We start from the raw sequence: 27159 nt of genomic DNA, 5'->3' as shown, positions 1-27159 counted from the left end.
AAGTCTTTCTTTATAGGCAGAGATGATTGTTCATGATGGGTACCCCTCTAATCACACCTGGTAGTATAAAGGTGAATGTACACTTGGGTTAGTCCTAATGGATGGATGGATGTACCTGTTGGTACAGATGTGCTACTGCCTGTCATTGTTTTACTTCATAGGTGCCAGTCAATGTCCTGCTTTTCTGTAGTGCCTGTTGGTGCTTCCTCTGGAAGAGATGTAAGCAAAGGAAGGGATTATGGCCAAGGGAAAGCAGGCCACTTATCACTAATTACTAAGACGTAATGGATGGAAACAGTGTTCGAGGGTCCAGGTCTGCTGTGTCTGCTCCCACTGTACACCACTCATTGTATCATAGAATCCTAGAATGGTGTGGATTGGAAGCGATCCCTGCCATGGGCTTGTCCAAGCCCTGTCCAGCTGGCATGGAACACTTCCAGGGATGGAGCAGCCATTCCCCCCTGTCATGTCACTTCATACCCTTGTCCAAAGTCCCTCTCTGCCTTTCTTATAGCCCTTTTAGATACTGAAAGGGGCTCTAAGGTTTCCTCAGAGCCTTCTCTTCTCCAGGTTATCAACCCCACTTCTCTCATCCTGCCTGCATAGCAGAGGGGCTCTAGCTCTCTGGTCATCTTCACGGCCTCCTCTGGACTTGCTCTAGCAGCTCCATGTCCTTCTTACGTTGAGGACCCCAGAGCTGGACACAGTAGTGCAGGTAGTGGTCTCACAAGAGCAGGGTAGAGGGTAGAACCCCTTCCCTCAACCTGCTGGTCACACTGCTTTTGATGCAGGCTGATGAAGGATTGGCTTTCTGGGTGGCAAACATACATTGCTAGATCCTGCTGAGCTTCTTGTCAACATCATATCTTGCTGTGGGAGTGACAGCAAGAAAAACACATTTTGAAAGAGTCCAGAGCCTGAAGCTTCTGACTTCCTCTAAGATTTAGGTGAGCATAGAAGACCAGATGTATGAGCTGCAACAAGAAAAAATTACACTGATGAAACAATGTACTCTATATAAAAATTGATGTCAGAGGTGGAATAAAACCTAGGAGTCCTGTCTCTCTGCTGTGGGCTGGCATGTAATCTGACAAGTATCCAAGGATGCTCAAGCATGTTGAAGAAGCTTATGCACGCATCTCTATGTCAAATTTTTGCTCATGCTCTTATATGGCACTTCGTGTTTTGTCAGGCCTTTGTAGAACTTGTCTTACCTGTAGTCATCCAAAAGTCAGAGATGCAAAGGTCCTTTCTTGTGTCCATCCCTTTGAACCTATTACATTTCTCTACACAATTCTTCTATTTCTCTTTCTCATAAGCTTCTTGTCCCGACTTCCAAAGTCACTGACAGCCTCTCCTTGTCCTGTTGTCATCTCTCATTTCTCCATCAAAAAGTGAACTCAATGATGTCAGCTTCCACCTCCCACTAGATTGTTAAATCACCTCCTCCTAATCACCCTTTATGCTACTGCTTATATATTGAAGGTACTGCCTGCAATTCACCTGGGCTACCTCATTCTTTGGGTCTCCTTGTAAAGCTCTGCTTTACTGAGTTGCTAAAACCCAGATGATATCTAGGCTACCCACATGATGGGACTGTGTTGTCACCTTCTTGTTCTACTTCCCCTCTCAGTGTTATCTATCAAATAATTTATTTCACCTTACAAATTCTTAAAAGAAAATCTTTTTATTGTGTGTTCAGCTGGACCTGAAATGTGGAGGTGAATCTGTGAATATGAATTCCTAGTAATAGATCTACCAATAACCGTCAGTCATGTGCCTTTCTGTTGGTAAGCAGCTGAGAGCATTTGAAAAATCTGTGCTGTACAAACTCTGCTTCAAAATTACTTAAAATTACTTTTGGGAAATGGAGGCTGCTGGTGGAACTACAGGAGGGAAGGGGAAAGGCAAGGCTGCAAGGCCTCATTTCCTTGAGCAGGTAACAGGCAGAACAACTCGGCCCTGGAAACATGCAGAAAGGATGGTGGAAACACCATTGCAACAGCTTGAGACTACCTAGGAACTCAAGGTCACTACTCAGCTCCTGGTGCTGAGCTAATATCCAGACTGGTGGAAGCATGTCTGGTGTATTGTTTCAGGGTGTCATCTCAGGCATTTGGTCTCTTTCTTTCCTGCAGAGTAAAGGTGGTTCCTCCAGTTTTCACGGGGCTTTTCTGGCTTCACCCACAACTGCCCAGTGTGGCAGAAACTGGGCACTAGAACGCGAAAAACCAGCAGGCAACCTGGCTAAAAAATTGCTTTGTCTTCCAGTGCTGGCAGCTGCTGTAATAGCACCTGGGCTGCTGGCACTGGGTTTCCATCTGAGCTACCGGGATTTTGTATTGTTTTTCAAGATACCCAAGAAAGATTTATAGACTACAAGTCTTGCATCATATGTTTAGGCAAGAGGTTCCAGCAATAAAGGTAGTTCCCTTTTGTACAAATTCTACACTTTATTTCTGTCTAATTGTATCTACCTTCAGTGTCTAACAAGTGCATTCTTTCCATCTGTCTCTAGGAGATTTAAAAAAAAAAAGAAAAGATTTTTCTCCTATGTGAAATCACCTTCCCATGTAAGATACTTATGGCTGGTGTGAAATTACTACTTAGTGTTTCCTTTGGTTAAGTTAAAGAGATTTGGTTGGTCTTTAATGGTTGATTTCTGAGGAAAGTTATCCAAGATCATATCATTCCTATAGCCCTTTCCAGAACCATTTTTATATTGACGGCATCTCTTTGTCTAAAGTATGGATCCCAACAGAAGAAATTATTCAATATTACATGTAGCTACAATAACATTTCTTTTAACTCATATGCATCCACAGTCTGTGTGTTAGCTCCTCTAATTGCATTAATGTACTGCAGAATCTTGTTCATCTGGTTATGTGCTATTTCCTGAAATAATTTTCTGATAAGCCTTTCAGAATTCAGTGTTACGTGACCTACTTACGACTAACATTCATGGCTTCTAATGCAAAAATTTGCATTTAAACATGCTGTATTTGTTTCCAGGTGGGCTAGAGAGCCAGAAATGTCTGACACATTTTGAACGCTGAAGAACTGAACAAAGAACTTCTTACGTGGGTTGGGGGGAGTTTATAAAATTAATAGCAATTACCTGGAAACATTCTGTCCTGGTTTACTTATCTTGACCTATGTTTGTTTATTTGTTTGTGTGCCTGAACAAGTTCTTGTAAGCACATGTATAATTCTACTTAATGCAGCTCTGTCTATATCATATTTAGTCACTATGACTGTATTTATCTCAGGGATCACACGCAACCCTGATTAGAATGATAAGCAGGAGAGGCTTCATGCCTCCCAGCCTCCTGCAGCTAAAATCAGCTACTGGTGACACTTCCTCTTGACAACCCCCACTCTGAAGAAGGTCTGCAGCAAAACAGAGTGCTTACCAAAAACCCATAAATGAAGAGGTGGGGGAGTGGTAGCCAGAAAGATTCCTTTTCTCTTGATAAGTTTCTGAAACATTGTAATTATTTTACTATTCGATTCACAAAAGGGACACCATAAGCAGGCATGATCACAGGCAAGAAGTTTTATTTGGATGCTGCTGTATAGCTTTGTGAAATTCATGACTGGAAGGATACTCTTGGTCATGGAGTCCAGTTCCTGCTGTTGTAGCCATCAGATCACTTAATCCCTTCAGTAAAACAATCCTAATGATTTAAATATCACAATCCTTGCTAAGCATAGGCTTTTTCTCGCTCACTTCTATTCTAGATTACTTCAGATCCTTTGTTGGTTTGAAATCATGATCTTATTCTATAGCCAGGCTGTATCTGTTTGGTCCTGTGCTAATGCTGTACTTAGTGTTTCTCCTATCCTGACACTCTCTCCCTTTTCCCCAGCTTGTCCTGAAAGAGAGATCATAATCTCTGGCAAATTTTGGTTGATAGTTGTTGGTTTGGGTTTTTTGTTTTTGTTTTTTTTTTAATAATAACTAACCCAAGCTCTTCTAAGACAGAAAATTCTCAGACCTTTACGTTAGCCCAGCCCTAGAACTCAGTTCAGTGTACGTGCTAGGCAAGCAGTGCAAACAGTGTTCCTCCAAAATTCTTTTAATTTTTCAAGAAACTGTTTTTGTTTATTAGTGGTCTCTGTCTACAAACTCACTCCATGTTTTCTGGGTTTCAGGCTCCTTGGAGCATCACACTCCTCGCAGCAGTGCTGGGCTCATTTGCTGTGTTCAGGTAACAGCAAGTATTGCAAACTGAAAACATCTTTTAAAAACACCATGTATTGCTGAGTAGATCAGGTCCATATTCTTCGTATTAAACTTTGCCATAAGAATACCAAATCAGAAGCTTTCAGTGAAAAAGTATAATTTTAAATTAAAACTCAGGAGAGAATTCACAGAACGGAATTTCTAATTAAAAAAAAAAAAAAAAGAGTGAGTCCAGCTTAACACTGTACAGAGGTAGTGTTCCATATTGCAGAAGACACACTTCAAACATCCTTATACAACCCTTCTGTGAACTGGGGTAATGACTAGGTCCTAAGTATTCTACATCTCTCAATGAATGCTTTGACCAGGAGCATATCAGTTATTCTCTGTTTCTCTTTTCTGAATATGCAGAAATTACGTCTGCTCCAGGAGGCCCCTGAGCTGCAAATGTCTGGAGGCCGAGAATGTTTTCAGAGAAGAATATCTATGCTCTATTGCTATGATTTTCTCTAAGCATCTGGTTTCGGTTGCTGTCAGAAATGAGATACAGGGAAACGTGAACATTTTTTTCCAACCCACTGTGGCTCTCTGCTGCTCTTAAATTGTCATAAACCAGATGCCAAAAATGCAGGAAGAAGGAAAGATGAAACACCCACCCTTTCACCCACCCTTGATCAAATTGCAGGAATTAAAGATTTCCTTTAATGCAGCTCGTGCTTTAGATTCCTGTACAAAGTATTATTTACTGCCATGAGAAGACCAGTTCCTATAGAAGAAATCATATAGCTGAGCTGGTGCCCTGAGAGATTCAAGATAAGCTTGCATCACACTTGCAGAAGCAAGTAGGTAAAGCTTCAACCTGCTGGTACAAATACTGACAAAACTGCTCCTAAAAATTGTTCTGTTTCAGATATTATCTGGAATGGGAAGAGTTGTGTGGCAGCTGGGCCTCTGGCTGTGTATTACTGCTGTGCTGCTCTTTGGTGGAGGAAGAGGGAGAGGTAAGAGGAGATCCGGAATAGGTTCACCGTAGGAAAACAGGCACATACCTGTGCTTATTTTTCATTCACAGACTCTTAAATATGCAACCCAAGATCCTGCCCTTTCCTAGGTCCCAGGAACCGGTACAGCTGGCTGGTAATGCCAAGCCTAGGGAACTGAGCACATACTGGATAAGCTGGGCAGCAGAAAAAGTGTAGCTACTGCCCAAGGTCCCTGCCTTAAGATCTTACACTCATCTCATGCAGTGAAGTGTGGTACAAGAGAGGAAGAACATGATGGGGAAGATTAGATGCAGTGTCAGTAAAGGAAGTACTAGCAAGTAATGCATTTATTTGATGTACTGAGCAAGGCCTCATCCAGTGATACATGAATCCAGCTCTGGTCTCCTTCCTCTGCAGAGCTCTGTGGCAGCCTGAGCTGCCTGAATAACTACATAACTACCGTGAACTGCACGTGGGCGACGGAGAAGCCCGTGGGCGATGGACCTTTCCACCTGCATTTCACCAAGTAAGAGCCACATACCGAGTGCTGCCTGTGGCAGCCCCAGCCCTGGCATGGGCAGGATGGCAGAGATGGGGTCCAGCTGTGGGCTTTGCTCCCTCCACAGCAGGAGGAGACCTGTGGCACAGCTACCTTTGCCACCCCATCACCCCAGACCTGGGCTACCTTGGAAGCTGCTCCCTTTTGTGGGCCCACAGCCTCAGCTGGGGCAGCTGAGGTACAGTGCACACAGCTGCACGTTCTCCTGCCAGCTCTGGCTATCCACCCAGTGAACTGTTCTGGCAGATGCCTCAGCATAGGGAGCCTTTCCTTCCTGGCCTTCAGTCTCTGTGATCTGGGAACTTCCAGAGCCCATCGTCCATGAAGCTCCCTAAATCAACTTCTAATAATTTCTTGTCTTTTTGCCTAGAAATTAAACCACTAGTGGTTTAATCTATTAGTTAGTATATATATATATATACAAGTCCAGTGAGTTATAAGATTTAATAACAGATTTATTCAGTGCTGGTGAGGCCACCCCTGCAGTGCTGTGTCCAGTTTCTGGGCCCCTCAGTTCGGGAAGGACATGGAGGGGCTGGAGCAGGTCCAGAGAAGAGCAACGAGGCCGGGGAAGGGACTCGAGCACAAGTCCTGTGAGGAGAGGCTGAGGGAGCTGGGGTTGTTTAGCCTGGAGAAGAGGAAGCTCAGAGGAGACCTCATCACTCTCTATCAACTCCCTGCCAGGAGGTTGTAGCCAGGTGGGGGTTGGGCTCTTCTCCCAGGAACCAGCAGTAGGACAAGAGGGCTCGGTCTTCAGCTGTGCCAGGGGAGGTTTAGGTTGAATATCAGGAAAAAATTTTTTACAGAGAGAGTAATCAGACATTGGAATGGGCTGCCCAGGGAGGTGGTGGATTCACCGTCCCTGGAGGCTTTTCAGATGAGACTGGATGTGGCATCAGTGCCATGGGCTGGGAACCACAGCTGTGTTAGACCAAGGGTTGGACTTGATGATCTCAGAGGTCTTTTCCAACCTGGTCAATTCTGTGATTTAGAATATTATCTGAATAGTGTTTTCTCTAATGGAAACAATAGGGTGAATAGTTTGCTATGTGACAGGATAATTTGAGATGAATGTGTTTAGATTATGCAATAACACTGTCTTGACCACCAGTAACTATTACATGAGGGTAAGCCATGCTGACATTAGATGCCTCATATTCTGGTAGGGTTAAGTCAAAAATAGCCTAGCTCTAAATAACACTGGGGTTTAGATCTATGAAGAACTGCCAAGCTGATAAACTGTGATATCCCTGTTTCTTGTGGGATCACATGCAACGTGAAAAATTTGCTAATAAATGGCTACACCACAAAACAGCAAACCAACTTCCAGCATGTTTTGCTGTCAGTACTGATGTTTGTTCCTAGCAAAAGAGGCCTTAATGTACAGCTCATTGCTTCTGTGCTGTGCAGTTGTAACTAACTTCTTCCCCCCTACCCAGCTGCTTTCCTGGCAATGACATGCAGCCCTCTCACTTTCAGAGAGGGCAGATATTGGGCTCTGTATGCAGCTCCTTGAAGGTCTGGTGCTTTCAGCAGAGAGGTTATGAAGGCATCTCCTTCCTCCCTATTCAGCCCTGCCATCCAGCCAGCTTTAGGATTGCTTTCTGTGCTCTCTGCACTAAAGAGGTTCATGGTCTTCCAGAGTGTGGTGGTGTGCTAAGCTGCCACATGTTCTTCATAAACTGAAAAAACACTTAATTGTATGCCTTCAAAGAAACTTTCAGCCTTTTTATTCTTCTAGCCTCTGGTCAAAGGGCCACAACGCCAGCTGCAAACTGACTGCCACAGAGAGCATGCAGAATCAGTACCACTGCACAATTCATTTAGCCAGCCAGATCTTGGAAACAGATGGTTATAGAGTCTCTCTCCAAGGACACTTCTTTGGACGTAATCACAAATACATTACCTTTCCAGTGTACAATCCCCGCAAGCACAGTAAGTATGAACAAGGGCAGTCATGAGCTGTGGCTCTGCCCAGCAGCTTTGGGGTAGGTCTGATATGCTCTCTAACAAAGGGTGTCTCAAAGACAGCAAGTGGAAACAATGAAAACAAGCCAGACTGTCCATTCCTGGAGAGTGTGCTGTGTGGACTGTTCCAGTGAGGATGCAGTCCCTGAGTCTCTCCATTCTGACTTTTCTAGGACTTTAGAGAGGGCTGGCTCTGGAGCATCTTTCAAGAAGACTTCGCACTTGCATCATGTTTTCTTGTGCCATAGATAATTTACAATTAGATTGCCACAATTGTTTGTTTTGTTGTTTTACTTTTTCCTGAGAAATTATGTAATGAGAAATCAAAGTCACGGATTTAATCGAATGTCCCGTGGCCTGGTACTTCAGAGAAATGCTCTAGTATCTGAAATACTAGTATCTAGTATCTATATGTGTGGTATGTTTTTAGGGCAGAATGTGACATCCAGAGTGGTTCTTTGCTTGCAAGATTATCCCCAGAGACTGCTGGAGTTATCGTTAATTTATGTCAGTTCTGTAGCTGCTCTGATCCAACCTGGAAACTAATTTGGTCTACTTCTGGTCTTAGTATCACTCTTCGGACCAAGCTTTATCTTCCAAGACTTTAGTCAGCCTGGTATCACGCATCTCCTTTTGTGATGTTCCAAATATTGTGAAAAAACCTGCCTCCTCTATTTACAGTAAAACTTGATCCACCTTTGAACCTCCAGAGCAATGCCACTGCCAGCAAGTGTCAGATATGGTGGAGTGTGTGGAATGTGCCTTGGTACCTCGTTGAAATTCTCCAATATGAATTGCAGTATAAGGAGTACAGCATGTCCTGGGAGGTAATGGATGAGACACGCAGTGATGCTGCCTTGCTCTTTGGGCATAACAGCCTTGCTAATCAGCTCAGGGCTCTCTGCCAGCTGACTCTTTTAATCTGGCCTTTCTGGTTTCCCATATGAAGTCTGAAAGATTTTATATAAATCAGTTCTGGAGATCAATAACTCTTCTCATGACCCCTACATTCATAAGTCACCCATCCTCATGCAGGTCCTCTTCTTGCATCTAAGAAAAGAGAATTTGGAAAAGGGAAAAAAAAAAAAAACAACAAAAAAGAGTATTTAAAAGACCATCCCTTTGCCCAGCCTTGTTAACAGAAATGCTTTGCAATACTTTTCAGATTGCATTGAACAAGACACCATCCAGTTCACTGCCACAGATAGAAATTGAAGCAACAGAGCTTCGCAGTGGCATTGCTTACATTGCAAGAGTTCGCTGCAAAGTTTCTGAAAATGAGAATTCCTACCACAGTCAGTGGAGTGAGTGGAGCCAGACAACGGTGTTTCAAAGAGCAGGTACAAAGAATGTTGTTTTCATCTTAATTCATTTCATGTCCATGTTCCAAAAAAAAGGAAGATATGTGGAAAAATGGAGCTTTACAAAACAGAACTAGCTTTCTTCAAGTATTCATAGCCAAGTTCCTTTCCTTGAGGACTTTAGCAGCCTGTTTCATTTGGATTGCTTGGTTATTTGGAGTTCTATCTTGACTTCTAGACTTTTGCTAAAAATTTTTGTGCTGATTGTTTTCCTAGATGTACCAAAACTGTCTGAGAAGATCTTAAATACCACTATGCAGCTCTTGTTTATTCCTCTGAGTTTGGGCACTCTACTCTATTTATTCTGGAACTGCAAACTTTCTTCAAGGTATGTGATAGTTTTTCATTAAGTTCCCCTTGATCTTTATGGCCTGAAGAGGATAAATCAAGAGTTGTTATATCCCTTTTCCTTCCTGTTTCTCCTGCACAGGCTCAGTCATTGTCAAAACCTCTTTTGACAGTCATGGGACATGACATATTCCTTGGCTGATGATAGTTAATGACCCACTATACAGTCCTTAAGGAGACCAAAGTACCCTTGTGACTCCCAAACTCAGCTGAAACTCAAGGATGAGGGTCTCTTGGAGTTAAAGAAATTTAAAGCCACGGAAATTTCTTGTTAAGCTTCATGTAGATAAATTAAAAGTGCAAGTACCTAGCAATCCATAAAGATGGTTAAACTGATGTCAATGTTAAGCTACTCGTGACATACCTGGCAGCAGTTGGTATGTAAAATACCAGTATAGGCAAGCTAGACTGACTCAGATTCTGTTGAGATCAAGTTTACAAAGTGGTTTAGAACCTTGGTTCAACCATCTTCTGCCATTTTTATGCTGTCAGAGCAAAAGTAAATCTCTTACCTCTTTTTTTTTTCTGCCTTGACATACATTATTATGCTCCATACACACATCATTCTTAGAGAAACAGAATACTTGACAAAATGTGATAAAGTATTTTACAGGATAGACTCTAATAAATGGGCAAGAATGTCTGGCAGAATTTCTCTGTCTAAATATAATGAAGCTAGAATTCTCTAAAACACTTCCAGAAACAGTGGTTTAGATCAAGGAAGTTGAAAAACAGATGTTTCAATAGCTTGGTGCATATAACGGGTAATAGACCAGTAATAACTTTTTGGATATTCCTAAGAAACTTTTAAGACTGCTTCAGGCTAAAAACATTAAATGCATGCATAGGTAGCAGACAAACGATTGCATGAGATGTCAGAAATCATGGTAAGTGTGGAGGTTGCATCCAATCAGTATCATGGAGACAGAATACAGAAAAATTTTCTGGGTTTTTTAAGAGTTGTTTTCTCACTTTAGGGCAAAAAGTCTCACCTGCTTTAACATTCCCACGCCAGCTGCTTTCTTTCAGCCACTCTACAGTTTGCACAATGGGAATTTCAAGGTAAGAAATAAGTTTAATTCCTTTCTTATGATCCTCAGTTCATGATGGGAGGATTTTTTTTTCTGGGATTAATCATTCTAGCTCCTGAGCAGAGTTACTGACAGGTGGTTCTGCTCTTCCTGAGAGTTTACAGTTTCTCAGTTTCTTGTCTCCACATACTAGCTGACCAGCAGAGCTCCTGTCCAACTTCTCACTCCTTAGAAATAGAACCCCTCTAGTCACTTTGAACTCTGGCTGAATCTAAAAGGTGCACCCTGTCCTTTCAAAGCCAAAGCAATACAAGTAGCTTGCATTATATTCTGGAGGTGAAATCTTGTAAAATTTCTTGTAAAGCTTTGTGAAATTAGCAGCTAGATTGTCTACCCTATTACTCTAACTTGGCCTGTTATATTTGCACTAAACCTCTGGATTATTGTGCCAAAGCCATATACACAGAATATTTTGGAATAACTATGAAAAATGACCCAAACTTATTGATCCTTTCACTAGGACTGGGTTGGACCTAATGAGGTTTGTAGCCAATTTGGAAGAGAAGAGGCCAGCAACTCAAGCAAAGTGACTGCAGATAGAGTTTCTGATCTAAACACCCAGGAACTGATTTCCCAGATCTCCTGGAAACCTCAGGAAAGCACAAATCTGGTTGCTGCAGAAGAAAACTTTGTATTTGCCCCAGGTCCAAGCCAGCAATATGTCCCCAGTAGGTATATAAGAGCTGAAGAGATAGAAGTGAGGCCAGGACTATTGTTTGCACCGAACCATGCTGATGACACAGTTGGCCTGAAAATCTCTGAAATAATTAAAGACAATTCTGAGAGCCCTAGCATGGGAAGGAATTATTCCTCTCATTCACAGCATGGAAAGGGTGACTTTCTTATGCTTCAGGAATCTTTGGAGATAGAAGATGTGTCCTTCAGTGGCAGTGACTATTGTACCTTGTGTGACAATGATACCACAGGAGGTCTGATTCCTGCTGAACCACTGAAGCTCTCCGATGGCAATAGTCTTGTCAAACATCAGAATGATCAGTGACCTTCCCTGAGGAATACTGCCTACAAAGATTCTGGTGCTCTTCTCTCACCTCCCAACATTGTCTTCCTAAGTGGCTTAAATGGTGACTGTGCAGACAATTGCAAACTTGTATAATTTTAAAATAAATCTTCAATTCCTGTACTTCAGAAGAAGATTGTGACCAAGTCCTCTGGCTAGCAAATACTACCCCTACAGGCATGGCAAAGCCCAACTCCAGCAAGATCTGTTGTCTCAGAGATACATTACCATGCCCTTCCCTGAATTAACCTCCTGCCAGCAGAGGTCCAGTAACCGCCGGTCTAAGGAGGCAGCAGCAGACCCGCTGTTTTTCCTCAGGAAGAGCTATTGGAATTGTGTGCCTCTTGGAAGCAGCAATATTTGCAATGTGATGAACCATGATTTAAACTCCATAATTTTTTAAAGCTATGCATAATTCTTCATAAAATCACAATAAACGATTTTCGCTAAAGAGGGTAATTTTGCTTCTTAATGCATTGATGACTTCAACTGGTTCCTGATTTGATCAGAATTTGTAATTGCTCTATTTAAAGATCATCAGACAGTGGACCTTGATCTTTATTATTGTGAAAGGCTCTAACTTTTTATTTTGCAATAACTAAGCCTCATGTACTGCTTTGATTTTAACAAAAATTTACCTCAAGGTTAAGTGGCTGGGCTGATCTAATGGAGAAAGATGAAAAGCAAGAACAGCACACATGAGGCTTACTTAATCACAATACAGGCCAGGCCTACTGGCTCTCCAAGGTGATAAGTCCTTTGTCTTAACTGCACAACAGGTACAGCCTTTCTGAGCTGGATATCTAGAGATTTACTTTCTGTCCTAGAAAATACTATACACAATTAATTTACCACCAGGCAGATTTCTGGAGTCTTAGTTGGATCTCCTCAATTTAATAGGCTCAACAGTTTTAGCAAGCATAGTGAGATACGTAGACATGCATCTAAACTAGCTGGCACATGCATATATACAGTCACATACATTTATTCCTCTGTCTTTGGAATGCTTCCCTTGTCTCTCTGCTGACCATTAGCACTGAATAGTTTTGACAAGGCAAAGAAACATTTCATTTATAATTAACAAAGTAGGTTGAGACATCCTTCCCAAAAAACATGCTAGGCCAGAGAATTGTTGTGAGGAGTCTTCAAGTGTGAGAAAAACAGGAACAGAAGGAGAAGTTCACATCCAATTTGCATGACAGCCAAAGGAGGTAACAGCAGTGATTTGTTTTCAGTGTTGTAAGCAAAAAGGGCTTACTTGATATCTGAAAATATTATCCCATTTATGGTCCTTTGTGGTTTTTAACTTGTGAAAACTGTATTCAAGTGTGCTTCTTTTACTATACCTCAATCTAATGGCAAGAGAAGAATGTGCTGTTGCTGTCGTTAAGAGTTGCTATAATTTCCTCAGGATAAGAAAATCATATAACAAGGCTACACACCTGAAGGACTTTGGTGATCCTAAACTTTTAGACCCCATGGTGTGGTTTGATGTAGTGTCTCAAATTTCAAATCTTCAGAATCAGAGGGATGCTTTCTGAAATTGTCAGATCAATTGTATCTTAAATCTCTCAGATCTTGATAGCCCTTGCTTATGAACCTGTCTGCACAGAAAGTGAACCAGTTTCATAAAATCTTGCTCAGTTAAGAAGGTATTCTGTACTAGGAGTATTAGCAAAATCAGAGTGGGAACGATTATATTCAGATATGGTAAGGAGCAGCAGGTCAGGCTATGGAAGGGAGAACAAAAAAACTTCATGAGATAAAGAAGCAAAAGAAAACAGAGAGATTGAATGTAGTCAGAAATTACTTGAGAGAAATGAAAAGTCAAAGATGATGCTGCCTGAGTCCATTAGGGTAGGACAGGAAGACTGTAACAACTGAGTCTGCAGGTGATGAGAGGCTGATGGTTAAAAAGCTGCAATAATATTCCAGCATCAGCGGTTCTCCAGATGAAACAACTTTCAGCTGCTTCTGCTTTTATGGAGTTACTTATAAATGTTAGTTGTTGTCACTAGAAAAAAAGAACAAAATACCTCTGCTTTACAATTAGGTCTTTGGAACAATCAAAGCCTCATTTTCATTCAGCCAATGAAATACTACAAATTTTTTACAAAAGTAGTCTATAAAACTCCTTTTTCCCCCTGGCCTTTTGCTTTGTGTTTTTATTTTAAGGTTTTCTGTTCATTTTTTGTGTGTGTCATGTTTGAGACTGGTATTAGGATCAAGCTATGTTTTTTAAAGCTTCTTCTAGAATCTCTGAACTATTCTAAGGCTGAGTTTTGCCTCTAAGTATCCTTCCAGTGGAAGATAGAGAACTACAATCTAGTAATGAGACATAATATGGGCTCTGGTCAAGCCTGTGAAGCCTTTCATATCCTGGGACTACCAAGTGCATGCTGTGTGTATCACCTGCAACCAGAACAAAGTGGCCAGCATTTTCATGTGAGTCTGACAGAACTGTCATGTAATATTATTATAAGTCTGCGCTTCTCCGTTGCTTCCTTTCTTTGTGTTCACAACTCTATGTTGTGTAATGTTTGAAACAGCTCTAAACTTAGCTCTGTGCAATCCATACATTTTACTAGTTCTGTGATGAGCCTGATACTTTTTGAGCCTTATAAAAATATGCACGGACGTAAACAAACATAAACCCAACTGGTCAATCTGCTGTGTGGACCATTGTGATATTGTCTAGAAAAAAATTGTGCCAGATGAAATGGAAAAGAATCTGCCTTTTGACCAGGAGGATCTCTTTGAAGAGCAGCGTTCAGTAGCCACAAACACAGTTACAGCATTAATCTGGGGACAGAGTGGCTAGAGAGCACCCAGACAGAGAGGGACCTGGGAGTTTGGATTGACAAGAAGCTGAACATGAGCCAGCAGTGTGCCCAGGTGGCCAAGAAGGCCAATGGCATCCTGGCCTGGATCAGGAACAGTGTGGCCAGCAGGTCCAAGGAAGTGATTCTTCCCCTGGACTCAGCGCTGGTGAGGCCACACCTCAAGTGCTGTGCCCAGTTCTGGGCCCCTCAGTTCGGGAAGGACATTGAGGTGCTGGAGGTGGGCCAGAGGAGGGCAACGAGGCTGGGGAAGGCACTCAAAACACAAGTCCTATGAGGAGAGGCTGAGGGAGCTGGGGCTGTTCAGCCTGGAGAAGAGGAGGCTCAGGGGAGACCTCCTCACTCTCTACAACTCCCTGCCAGGAGGTTGTAGCCAGGTGGGGGTTGGTCTCTTTTCCCAGGCAAAGATCAGCAAGACAAGAGGGCATGGTCTCAAGTTGTGCCAGGGGAGGTTTAGGTTAGATATTAGAAAGAACTTCTTCACAGAGAGGGTCAGACATTGGAATGGGCTGCCCAGGGAAGTAGTGGATTCTCCGTCCTTGGAGATTTTTAAAAAGAGACTGGATGTGGCACTGAGTGCCATGGTCTGGGAACTGCAGCAGTAGTGGATCAAGGGTTGGACTTGATGATCTCGAAAGTCCCTTCCAACCCAGCTGATTCTATGAATGCCTAAGCTACACAAAAGCTTTTTGCTACTTGGCAGAGTTTCTCTGAGAGGCCTAAAATGTGACTACAGTCTGAAAATGAGTGAAGGTAGGGTTACAACAATAAACTACACATCTCCACTGACCCACGCATCCAACCTATTAGAAGATTACTATCAGTTGTTCTACTCATCTGCTGAAGAAAAAGATGAGAAAATTATCGTACAGGAAAGCTGGCTGGCTGTTGTCCTTTTCTGCCTCATCCTTTTGAGTAATGCCTCACAATTCTGTGAATTCCCTGACAAATTCCAATTGTCCGCTGCAGTGTCGTGGTCGGCGGGGTCCCCACTGGGTCCGGGGGGCGCAGGCCTGGGCGACGCTCGCACACGGCCTGACAGGGCGCCGTTAACGGGCCCCGCGAGCTCGTGCGGGCCACGGGACGCAAGGGCCTGTAGGAACTGCCGCGGGAGGGAACCCCAGTTCGCAGAGCGAACACCCGCCCCGGAACCGCCGCGGTGACGCACCTCAGCCCCGGGCTGCGCTCCCGAGGCCCCGCCCATGCGGTGACGTCACTGCCCGCCCCTCCCTCGGCGTCGTGGCATAAATCCGGATGTGAGCGCGCGAGGGAGGGGCGGCTCCGCCCTTTTCCGCCCTCACCTAGCGCAGCCTGCGAAGCGTCACCGCTACAACTGCCCATGCTCGGTCCGGCTCGGGCGCGGAGGCTGCCGGGGCCGCCCTGTCCCGGCCCGCGCGTGAGCAGCAGCTGCGGCCTCCAGTGAGCGCGCGGGGCGCGCGGAAGTCCCGCCCGCGGGGGGGATTGTTGTGGTGACGTCACGGGCGGGGGACGCGGGTGCCCCTTTGGCTCGGGCTGGGCCGAGCGCCGGGCGCGGAACGGGCGGGGAGCGACCCCGGGCCGGGCAGGCCATGGCCAGCACCGGCAGCCCCCTGGTGAGTCCGGGCGCGGGGGGCGGCCCGCAGGCCGGGCGGGCCATGGCCTGCACCGGCAGCCCCCTGGTGAGTCCGCCCGGGGCCGCGGCCCGCGGGGTGCTTGCGGAATAAGTAGGCCCAGGCGCCGGGGCCGGCCCGTGAGCGGTGGCCGCCCGTGCCCGGCGCTCTGCTGGCGGCGGGGCGCGGTGGAGTTTCGCTGGCTGCCGCGCCGCCTGCGGCTGTTGGAGCAAGGCGGGCGGGCGCTGCCCTCTGTGGGGCCGGTCTCGGCGTTGCTGCTCCCAGTCCTCCTTCCGCCCCCCGCTCCTGGGTCGCCGCGGGCCTTGCGTGAGGGCCCCGCTCCCCGCCCGAGCTCGGTCCTTCCCCGGGAGGAGGCGAGGCCTTGGCCGAGAGTGTAGGGGCCGCCCCGCGGCCTCTCGCGGAGCTCCGTTGCCGGTTCCGGGTACGGGCCGTTGGCGGAGCTTTGCCGGGCCGTCTCCCACGGGGAGAGCCGGGGCTGTTACCCTGGGGGAGGCAGCTGTTACTCTGCAATCGAGTTCATTTGTAGTGGGAACAAACGCGTGAGGAAGATCGTGAGGGTCACAGTAGGACGCCGTTTCACACGCAGTTGTTTACGTTAGTCTGACACTGTAAAGCTGTGACATTTTGTGTACACTAATATAAGATGGAGTTGTAGCCGGTACGCAGGTGTGGTAATGGTAAATCTTAATTCACGCTGTAGGTTGTACAGTTTACTTTGTGTAGGCCTTCACTCGTGGAAAGAAAAATAACCCCCAGCTTTCACTGATGTTGGTGTAACTTAACCGGCAGTGCTGTGTTCCTTATCCTTGTGTGCGTGCTGCTGTGCTTTTAGGTCATGTGTTGTTTCTGTCAGTTCCAAGCTGCCAAGCTCCACTCTGCAGCACTCTTCTGTGTGCACACTGGCATAGCCGTGGTGATTGTTGACATCCTGTTTCACTGTGCTGTCCTCTTCATGCTCAGTGATTTTTTTTCCTTCGGGTGTTGCACATAATCATATTTGTTGACTGAAGAATGGAAATATTGCATGGAGTAACCCTACAGAGCTCATGAGATGCTGCATCAAGGACTATGAAACAAACCAATGTTTGGTTATTAAAGGCATTAATTTTGCTATTTGATGGAGCTCTATATAGCTGTTTCTTAGCATCAGAAATTATTTCTGCTTACTTGGACTCTTTTAAACAAGGAGTATGCTTCCCTTTGTGCTTCTGCCCTTGCTTATTGCCTGTCTTTTGAGGTTTTTCTCTCCAAAGTACTTGCATTTCTGTTCCTTTTCTAGATACAGTTTAAGTCCCTGCCCATAAGAGAAACGTGCAGGGGGGGGGGAAATTAAGAACAAAGTTGACAACTATTTTTGTAAAAATTAAGAGATTTTTTTCAGGGTAATTTCTTTAATTCCTTCTCTTCCATTCTGTTTAATATTTCTCTGGTCAGGTGAGTGTACTGACAGGCAGCACCAGATAGAGGTGGCTCGATTCAGCTGTTTTTTTAATGCAGGTGATATCACATATGGGAAATGCGGTATTTCTGAGGCTCTGAGCAAGTTACTGTTAATGTTTGTGTGATCGAGTTAATGATTTGCGTGATGGAGTTCTGTGATTATTTTATTGTAAATGCATAAGATGGAATGGGAGGGAGGGGAATAGAATGCAGCTTTGAAAGGAATATTCCAGCAATTGTCCGCCAAACCAGTTAATTTCTATATTTTCATATGTGAGAACAATTCCAAAAACATTCTACTATTTTTTGAAGACATGGTAAAAAAGGAGGGAATTGTACTTTTAAGAGGGAAAAAATTTTAGTGCTGCTTTAGTTGCAGAGGTCAGTGTGGTCTTAGTTTTTGCTGTTAATGCCTTCATTGTAAATATATTGGGTGTCAAATCAAGAAGTGCCCTTTCTCTCAAAATGAAGAGTCTGGGAGTATGGTAATTTATGTCTTCTTTTGCAGCACATCTTCACTGGAATGTTTAGCTGCTCTAGCAATTATTAGATTCTACCAGTGTTTCTGACTTGATAAAACCTATAGTGTAGTCATGGATCTGTCCAAACAAAACTGCTAGCTGCCTTTTTTTTTTTTTCCAGTGGAACTAACATGAACTACACTTTTTAAGTAACTGGATTCTCAATAGAGTAAATTCTGCATCTATGATAAGAATTAGATTAGGCTATATTAAGAGTTATGTTTGTAGTTATTTGTAGCTGTAAAATTTCCAGATAGGCTTGAGAGGTTTTCCCTACATACCTATCTACTTAATATTCTCTTCTCTTGAGTTTTCAGCATAAAGCTATGATTAGTGCTTATCACTCATGTGTAGGCTTTTAATTGGGATAATTTTTCTGTAAATCCCTTACCAGAGCAGGCTGCAGGAATAAAAAATAGTAAAAGATGTGGATGTTGAAGAGGTACTCAAAGGTTGAAAAACTGAAAGTTTTAAGAGGAGCAGTTTTATATACATTCATATTTCCAATGTAAGAAGTGCTTGTAGCCCTTAGAAAGGAGATGATCCACGGAATAATCTGGGTATAATAGCAATGTTCAATTAAACAATGATTCCACTGTGGAGGTAGCCTGTTTACTTTAAAGCAAATTGTTTTTTGGGTTATTGATCCATTACTTACAGTACCAGAAGTAATGTCTGTTTCTTGTAGCTCTTGAAACTCAATAATTAGATTGCTGTAGCTTGCCATTGTAAGACACCCAGCAGTCTTGGGCTCATTGCACTTCCCTAAAGCAGATCAGCTGGAAAGCAGCAGTGCAGGAAAAACTTGGAAAGAGATGCTGACTATTGAAATTCTTGCAGGAATTTTTGTACAGAAGGCATGAAACCAGGGGCACAATCACTTTGTTGGACTGAAAAATGTAGTAAACCGGCAAAGTAATAAAAATAAGTTTGATCTATGAAGATGTGAAATATTTTAGTAACCCTTGTTTTTTAACAATAAACTTGTATTTTATATAGTTATTTTTTCTCTAGAAAAACTGTAGGGATTGCTGTAGAACTAGCACATCTCTGGCATCAGAAAATATGCAAGTGAACTTACAGTATGTTTGAAAGATAAAATCCTTTTCCAAGTTCCTCGTATTGGAGCTTTCTGAAGAATATGTCTGAAGCCAAGGAATCACTGTTTCCTGTATTTCAAATAAGAAAATCTTTCTTTGCAAGTGGCCAAGTTAGATTATGTGTATGTAATAAAGAAGCAAAAAAGGGGAAGGAGCTGATTGTCCTCCCTCCTCACTTCCCTTTCTGACATCTTACTTGCAGTTAAGCTTGTGGAAAGTTACCACAGTCTAAAGTGTTTGAAAGGACTGAACACAACATGCACACAGTTAGCTGTTTGGTCTAGAACCTTATTTTTAACATCTTATGGATTCTATTCAACAGCGCTGGAGGAAATAACTGTTCTGCTGTGTGACTAAATACTGAACGTGAGAGTTGCTTTCTGCTTTAAAGAACAAGCTGTAGATACTTCACCTGGCAAATACTTTATAGTTCTTTATGGTGAAAAATTACAAGGATTAACTTGCGTAGCGCGTTCTTCTGAAAAGAAAGTATTAAATTTGGTGTTTGGTTCTTGAGTAATCCTGCAGAAATTTAATTTACAGTTTTTGACTGTGCTGTGGATCCTTTATAGACTCTGTCTATATACTACCACTTCTGTGTGGCTTCTTCTCTGTTCTTCACACCAAACCGTTCTCTTTGCCTCCTCAAGCTGCTGGCGAGGAGCCTGGCATTGGAAGTCCTTCTGTGTGTTAGTGGGCCCCATCCCTGCTGTGCAGCACCTGAACATCCTTGTGCCTCAGGAGTAGCTGCTGGTGTAGCCTGGGATCTATAGACCACTGTGATCACAGATGGCTTTTGTTTTCTTGTGAGCTAGCCTAGATCTGTTTTATGTGAGATGAATTCTCAATGGCTTGTTTACATTATAGCTACTTGGGCCATAGACTGACTTTAGATTTTTTTTTTTTATTTGGGCCATAGGCGGACTTGGAGATTTTTGTGGTTTCCTGTTTCTGATTTGTTTTGAGGCTCAAGGCGGTGAAAGGAGGCCTTAAATAGTCTCTGTCCCTGAAGGTGCTTGGAACTTAAGTGCTTTGCCTAGCAGTAGAGGAGGTTAGAGTGTAACTGGCTGATATGCAGGTTCTTACAAATCCTTTCATTAGCTTTAATCCCTACCTGAATTTGGAATTAGAAGCCTGGAAATTAGTGGCAGGAAATGCCACTGTATGTAAGGTGGTCAAATTTAGAGAAAGGCATTTACATTAACTAAAATCTTGGATCAGCATTGCTCTGTATGTGAAAAATTAATTTCTATAGAAACAAAATCGGTCTTGTAGAAAAAATATCTTTATTCCCTAAATGAAGAGTCAAAACAGTCTCATAATGCAGAGGTGTTCTCTTTGCTTCCAAATCATTGAGCCCAATTGCTATATTTTTGCTGATATAACATGAAGCTGATATCCTCATTACTCACTTATGTATGAACTGTGTTATGGATTTACTGCACAAAGCAAAGAACATCAGTAGACAAACAGTACTTCTATTTCCCACTATCACAAAGGTGCCAGCCATTTTAGGTAAAATAGCGTCTTTGAAGAATTATCTGTTCCAAGTTTTTCCCTATATATTTTTTCCGTATATATTCATATAACGTTTAATAGTGGAATGTATTACCAAGACATGATTTTTAAAGATCTCTTCTTGTCTTTTAAATTATGGTTATTTCTATGAAGATATTTTGTTAAGAGATTTTTTGAGGGGACAGTTTTATGCAGTGCTTCAATGAGTGCTTACCGTCCAGCATTTGAGAAACTTCAAATAACAGTGGGCATGAAGGTGAGCATAGTTGTTTTGGTGGGTCGGCTCCTAGACTTGTTTAATCAGTTAGCATAGCATTCTGTTTAAACAACAACAAAAAATCCTCCTTTTATATAGCTGAATGCTTTTGAAATTTACATGGTTTATTCATAAAAATGGTCTATTAAGCAACAGTTTTTCATGTGGCAACTTCTGAGATCGAAAAATGTCACACCAGATAGATGTATGACTTCAGATTCTTTTGCAAAACAAATTTGTGTTAAAATAGTTTTTATAATTGAAATATGAGATTCTAATCTGTTCATTTAAATGTAGTAATTGGTAACCATTTATGAACCTTGATCAAAGTATAGATTTTGACAAATTGTTTGGCTTTGGACTGTTTTGCTGACTAATGGTCAGTTTCTTCAAGATGTGTGGAATTGATGGGCAGTTTGTTGGGTTATGAGCTAAATTCTAAGTTCTCTGCAGTCATCTTTGCATACCATTCGATGATGAGGTTTGAAGGAGTGCTGATGCAGCTCTATGCAACATAAATGCAAACCACCGTGCTAGAGGAGACTAATGTTTGATGTTAATGCTATTTAAATATCTACAATTAATACTCGGAGTAGAGCTTGTTTGCTGCAATTTGAAGAAAATGGTTTATTCTGATCTTCAAAGAACTTTTCTGTAGAAAAGAACATCCTGTTGTCTCAGGAAAATATCTTTGTAACATAGTATAGTTTTTAATAAATGCCTTTTTTTTTTTTTTTTTTGGAGAGGAGTGTTTGCTCTTAGAAATCCTGTTGAACTTCTGTCAAGCTGAAACTGAGCAAAATACATGTTTGTAAATACCTCCAAGTTACTATGATATTTTAATTTAATTTAATGTGGCTGTATGTACTAGAGTGTCAAAGTTAACTTGTTAGGTTAACTTGTTAGGTTAACCACAATTTACTAGCTGTGTGGTGCATTCAGAAGTACTGCTGAGGCTTGGTTTAATCTATGTTTTGTTCCATCCATTACATGCTTGATTTTAGGTTATATTGACAAGACAGTGACAGCATCTAATGACACTTTTTAATTAATGTTTTTTCTCTTTAGGCAAGTATCTTCATTCCTTAGAGGTAATAATAATGTTGGCAGATAGTTGTATTGTTAAATTTCTTTAAACTATCTGACAGACTTCAAGCATATATAAATGGAAACTGGCATGCAATGGAGTTTGATAAATTATTCAGTATATTGTTTCTCTATGCACAGACGTACAATTGGTTAACAGAAAGAGGATGCTGTTGGTCACTTAGGGAAAGTCTGACAATCCGTTTTTAGGCAGAAGTCCAGAGCAGAAATAGACATGAGCATGTAAGGTCTGAGAATTGATGTTTGCTGCAGTTTATGAGAGCACACTATCTAATGTTGCTCTGGCTTGAGTTCATTCAGGGCACTCTCTCTGGCATACTCACAGTTTACGAAAGGAAAACTGGTGTTAAATATTGATAGGGATCACACAATAGTCATTACAGTTTCTGCAAACCACTCCTGTGTGGGATTGGTATATATTGGGAAGTGCAACCTGTACTGTGCTCTTTGCACTGAAAGGCGAGGCTTTTAGTTGGATCTTCTTATTCTGAATCAGTGTTTCTTTGTATCTTAAGTTTCTTGTAGCTGAACTACACTGCTTTTGCCTGCATTCTCATTTTAAGTACTAAGAGGCATAGTCTGAGGACATATATTCAGGCCTTGGTATCTGACCTGCTGAGTTGCTTTTCAATTTTGGAATATGCTGGAACTCCCAGGGTGTGTTGCACTTTAGCCTTTGAAGTGGAGACTGTCACAAATAGGTATTGGGGAACATAGAGAAGGTAAACATTTTAATTGTGGGATATGAGGGGGGAGGAGGCCAGTGGGAAGGCTGTGTGTAATATCTGTTAATTGCCCCTTCTGATGCTCTTTTTCAGATACAAGATGTATGTCAGATGCAGTTGCTGCATCTTTGTCAACTGTCTGAAACACTAGTGTGCCATGAAAAGAATATATTAAGTATAACTGCCAGCTATTAATTTTTTCCCTTTAAAGTCCCAGGTTGTCAATGTTTAAATTACAAGCAATACAAAATAAATTTCAATTTCAGAACTTTTAGTTTATATGACAATGTCAAAATAATTTACAAAACCCCTCAGGCCAACCCTATCTAACTTAAGCTGTCTTTAGCAGAATCTCAGTATTGATAAACAGTGGCAAGTCAGCTTTATTTCTAAAACAACAAAACACCTGTCCACTGAAAGCCGTTTTGCCTTCTCTTAATGTGACATAAAAGCTTTTACTCCTTCTTAGTTGTGCAGGTTAATGTAAGGAATTCACATTTTTACTTCAAGATCTATTAGTTTGTACAGTAAGTCTTAGGGTCGTAGATTTTGGAAGATGTCCCTGTACCAAAGAGCTGTGTTTGGCAGAGATGTAAGACTATTCTGTCACAGAGATGTGATGGAATACTACGACAGCCAGGGGGGCTCTCTTGTACTATATCATGTCATATCCGTTTTGAAAGCCTCTCAGTTTTCATTTGTAAGTGAAAAGATAAATTTATAGATATCTCAGAGTGTTGGTATGTTGCTTTCTGAATCCTGCAATTTCTTAAGCAGACTTTGGTGATATAGGGCATCCATGTTTGTATTGATTTATATTCATGATAGTCTGTGAATTTCTTATAATATTTTAGTCTAGCACTTATGACATACACCAGTCCGTAGTTCTTATATCCACTAAGGGTTCTGTTGAATTGCAGGTGATCCTAATTTTCAGACTTCTGTATTACCACATGGCTGAAACAGTCAGATTCTTTAATAAACACACAGGTTTCAGGAGCTTAATCTAGTCAGATGATTAGATTTTTTTGTTTCCCAGGAGTTCAGTGTCTTGATTTTTCTCCTGAAACTGGTTTGTTTTGTTTTTTTTCCTTAATGTTTGCACCCTACTAGTGGCATTAAGACCTTGCTTCTCCTAGTTCGTGCTTTCTAATTCTGCGTATTCAAGTATGGACTAGCTTAAGTTCATTCTCCACTTGTGTCCCATTGTTATACCTAAGTACTTGGACCATATTTTAATTGTAGTCCTGTTTTGGTAGAAAGAAAAGTAAGGTCTAACTCTTTATCTATGTGTTTAGGTACCCTTTAAGTTTTTGTTGTCAGCAGAAGTTTAGCAGAGCTCTCCTGTTGTTTACATTTTCTGGCCAGTTTCACGTAAAACATCTGAAGCAGGTCCTGAGAGACTAATGGTGTTTTACCAAAAGAGATGGAAAGCAGCTTGACAAGATTCCTTGGTCTTACTTAGGGAAAATTGATGAAAGGGTACCAAATGATGATTTGCTTTGTATATTGCATGAATCAGTTTTAGGAGTGTGTTTCTTGTACTTTTTTCTGGGCAATGTCTGGTTCTTTGTTTTGCAGTTGGGTTGTCTTTATGTGACCATAGGTACAATTTGAATAATATAATCTCCCTTGTTTTAAAAGGTCATGAACCAGAGCATTCTTCAAAAAAAAAGTATTAGATATTGCTGATTATTAAACCCTCCAGCTGATCCGCCTTTTGTATGTTATCTCTTTTCTTCTTGTCCTTCCCCAATTGTACTGAAGACAGTGAAATTCCAAGTAAAAAAATAAGAATGTGTCCTTTGTCTCCAATAAAGTTTTCATGTGTTCATTTACAGTTCATTGTAACTTGGATTTCTGAACTAATGTTACTAGTAAAACAGATATTCATTGTATAACTAGAAGTTTAAAGATCATGTTATTTGTAGGAGAATATACTGTGAAATTTGGTAACTTGGTGTTAGGGAGCTTTTTTTTGAGTTTGAAAAAAACACTAATTAAATATTCAGACATTTGACTTATGGCTGTGTGACAGCCTGACCTAAACAGAGTTGTTTAACAAATTGGAGCTGCCAAAATAAATACTGACATTCTCTCCTAAAGAAACTTCTAATGATAACTCTTACAAAGAAGACTTTATGTGATTCTTGTATGGAAATAAAGTGCTGTTGCACCAGGTATGGGAATAACAGTTTCATTTCTCTTTTCAGTATGATGCTGTTCCAATCCAGTCAAGTGTGGTGTTATGCTCCTGCTCATCCCCATCAATGGTGAGGAACGAAGCAGATTCCAGCACTCCATCTGTCATTTCTCCCTGTGGCAGCAGACAGGGATCTAACATGGAAAGCACGGCACCTGAATCAAGATCTAATTCCAGCTCCTTGCAGCAACATACGGGACAGCAGCCTCCACAGCCTCGAAAGAAACGACCTGATGACTTCAAATTTGGGAAAATTCTGGGTGAAGGATCTTTCTCAACGGTAACTTTGCTTTTTATAAGAGGTGCCAAATATCTTAGATAAACTTCAAAATTTGTTGTGTGTGTAAGATTGATGAGATTTAAACCTGGAAAGAACAGCTTGAAGAATAAATGAATGGGACATAGCGGTTTTAAGCTGAACTATTAAAATAGTGTTGCACTAAATATGGGTGCTGATTTTTTCCAAGCACCTTCTAAATTCATAAAAAGTTCCATTGTATCCTAATGTCTTCATGCTTGGATTTTCAGTCAACATTGCTCTCTAATATAATTGTGATAGCATAATAGCTATGGATATAAACTTACAATGGGAAAGCCTGAAAACTTTAGTCATTTGTTGTTACAAGATTATTGCTCGCATTCAGGCAAGGGGGACTTTTCTGATTGTCTTTAAAGTTGCCTTTTATAAAGTTCTTTCTTGAAAATGAGCTTTAATTTGTGTTCCCCCAAAATCTTCTCTTTAAAAATGTAAACCTGCTTGCCTGAAATTTCATCTCTTGCTTCTACTAATTGGAAATCTGCCATTGCCTTTATTTAAATCTTCTTAACAAACTGTGAGTAGTTAAAAGTTCTGTGTGACTTTTTACTTTTGGTCTCTCAGATAAATTTTATCTTTCAATCTTCGCCATTTATGTTAAGGAAAGTACTGTGACAATTAGATTTTTATAAATATTCCTCAACCTGTGGCTTTTCGTCCCCTCTTTAAGAAGATTTGGCGATTTACTGTGACTTACGTTACAACCTTCAGAATTCTTCTGGAAAAAAAGTAAATAATTGTTTTCCCTCTCAAGTGTGTCTTTTAGCAAAACAAGCGTTGTTGTGCTGAACTGAATTTCCACAGAAGTCTTGTTGAAGCCAGCATAATATGAACACATGCTTAAATATTTTGTTGTGTTCTGAATACCGACTGGAAGATCAAAATTGGTGTTAGTGTACATCTTTAATGACCAGTTACAGTATATTTTTTCTCCTCTGGCAACAGGTTGTCTTGGCTCGAGAATTGGCAAGTTCTAGAGAGTATGCCAGTAAGTATTGGCTCCTTTAACATGAACTATTAGAAAATATAATATCAACGTAGTCCTGGTACGAAACACCTGTTGAAAAAAAACAGAATTAGTGGTTTTATGATAATTTTATCAGACCAAAAAGCCCCAAAACAAATTACTTAGATGGACTTCATTTGATTGTACCTATTCTATTTTCACTCTATTTTTTTTCATTAAGTTAAAATTCTAGAAAAACGCCATATCATAAAAGAGAACAAGGTGCCATATGTGACACGAGAGAGAGATGTAATGTCCCGTCTGGATCACCCTTTTTTTGTGAAACTCTACTTCACCTTTCAGGATGATGAAAAGCTATGTATCCTTTGTGTTTTAAAACTTGCTGTAACACTTTCTTAACAGGAACCCAGTTTAGGTTCCTTTGAAACATGGTCTAACAGGAATGATGAAAATAACTTCAGGTACTTTAAATAGCCTAATGTATGTGCTGCAATTTTTGCAGTCATGCTTTTAATAGAAATTAAGCAGATGGAATGAGCAGGTCCCCTCAAGGAATAGAGTGGGTGTCTTGTGGGATGGGGGAGAGCAACAAAGCAAATTGTCCGTGTGGTAAATGTTGAAGGGTGACTTGCAACGATCCAAGTTTAAAGTAATTTAAAAATACTAAATTGGGGTGGTGTATGAGAAGTGTTTAAGAAGTATTTTATTTGTGATATGTATAGTAAAACACCATGATTCCTATGTTTAATAGGGGTAGCCAGCTATATTTACTACTATTTTTTTTTGGCAATTAGAGCTATTATTAAAATTTTTCTTGTGTAAAAGTGCTTACGGAATAATCTGAATCTTCCGTTTGGGCTTCTGTTTCCCATGCTCTCTCTCTAGCAGTAATTGCAAAGTACAGTTTCATCCTGGAAGCTCACTGGTTGACAGTTGGCTTTATTTTTTTCCTTGTGAAGAAAACGTTAATGATGCGAATTTCCTCCTAAACTTTCTGCTTCCGATTGGCTGTGCCAAGGCTAAAGGGATAGATCAGTCTGTT

At 41.5% G+C, this 27159-nt stretch overlaps 1 protein-coding gene and 1 long non-coding RNA gene across 6 annotated transcripts in view; one reads left to right on the top strand and one right to left on the bottom strand.

Annotated features, from left to right (window-relative positions):
• Positions 1-4155: 4155 nt before the first annotated feature.
• PDPK1 (3-phosphoinositide dependent protein kinase 1) overlaps positions 4156-27159 on the top strand; it is a 34060-nt gene continuing 11056 nt past the window's right edge. The window contains exons 1-11 of one of the 5 annotated variants that reach the window (XM_039382360.1): positions 4156-4211; positions 5097-5187; positions 5587-5695; positions 7470-7663; positions 8378-8523; positions 8862-9036; positions 9274-9385; positions 10383-10467; positions 24845-25114; positions 26096-26138; positions 26338-26475. In XM_039382360.1, coding sequence (XP_039238294.1) covers positions 5109-5187; positions 5587-5695; positions 7470-7663; positions 8378-8523; positions 8862-9036; positions 9274-9385; positions 10383-10467; positions 24845-25114; positions 26096-26138; positions 26338-26475 — 1351 coding nt within the window. In that variant the 5' untranslated portion in view covers positions 4156-4211; positions 5097-5108. Of the gene's footprint in view, positions 4212-5096; positions 5188-5586; positions 5696-7469; positions 7664-8377; positions 8524-8861; positions 9037-9273; positions 9386-10382; positions 10468-15685; positions 15774-15816; positions 16013-16320; positions 16386-24844; positions 25115-26095; positions 26139-26337; positions 26476-27159 lie in introns of those variants that run through there. The other 4 variants (XM_027736016.2, XM_027736010.2, XM_027736011.2 and 1 more) reach the window with 4 other exon arrangements.
• Positions 7432-15430, bottom strand: LOC120323453. Its single transcript, XR_005563912.1, has 2 exons — positions 15225-15430; positions 7432-8746 (listed from the first exon to the last, which is right to left on the bottom strand). It is a non-coding gene; the product is annotated as an uncharacterized LOC120323453 (long non-coding RNA).

Source organism: Pipra filicauda, unplaced genomic scaffold (genome assembly GCF_003945595.2).
Source record: "Pipra filicauda isolate LSUMZ 115617 unplaced genomic scaffold, ASM394559v2 scaffold266_size1643727_pilon, whole genome shotgun sequence".
Classification (NCBI taxonomy): Eukaryota; Metazoa; Chordata; class Aves; order Passeriformes; family Pipridae; genus Pipra; species Pipra filicauda.
This window is presented reverse-complemented; position numbering and strand designations above follow the sequence as displayed.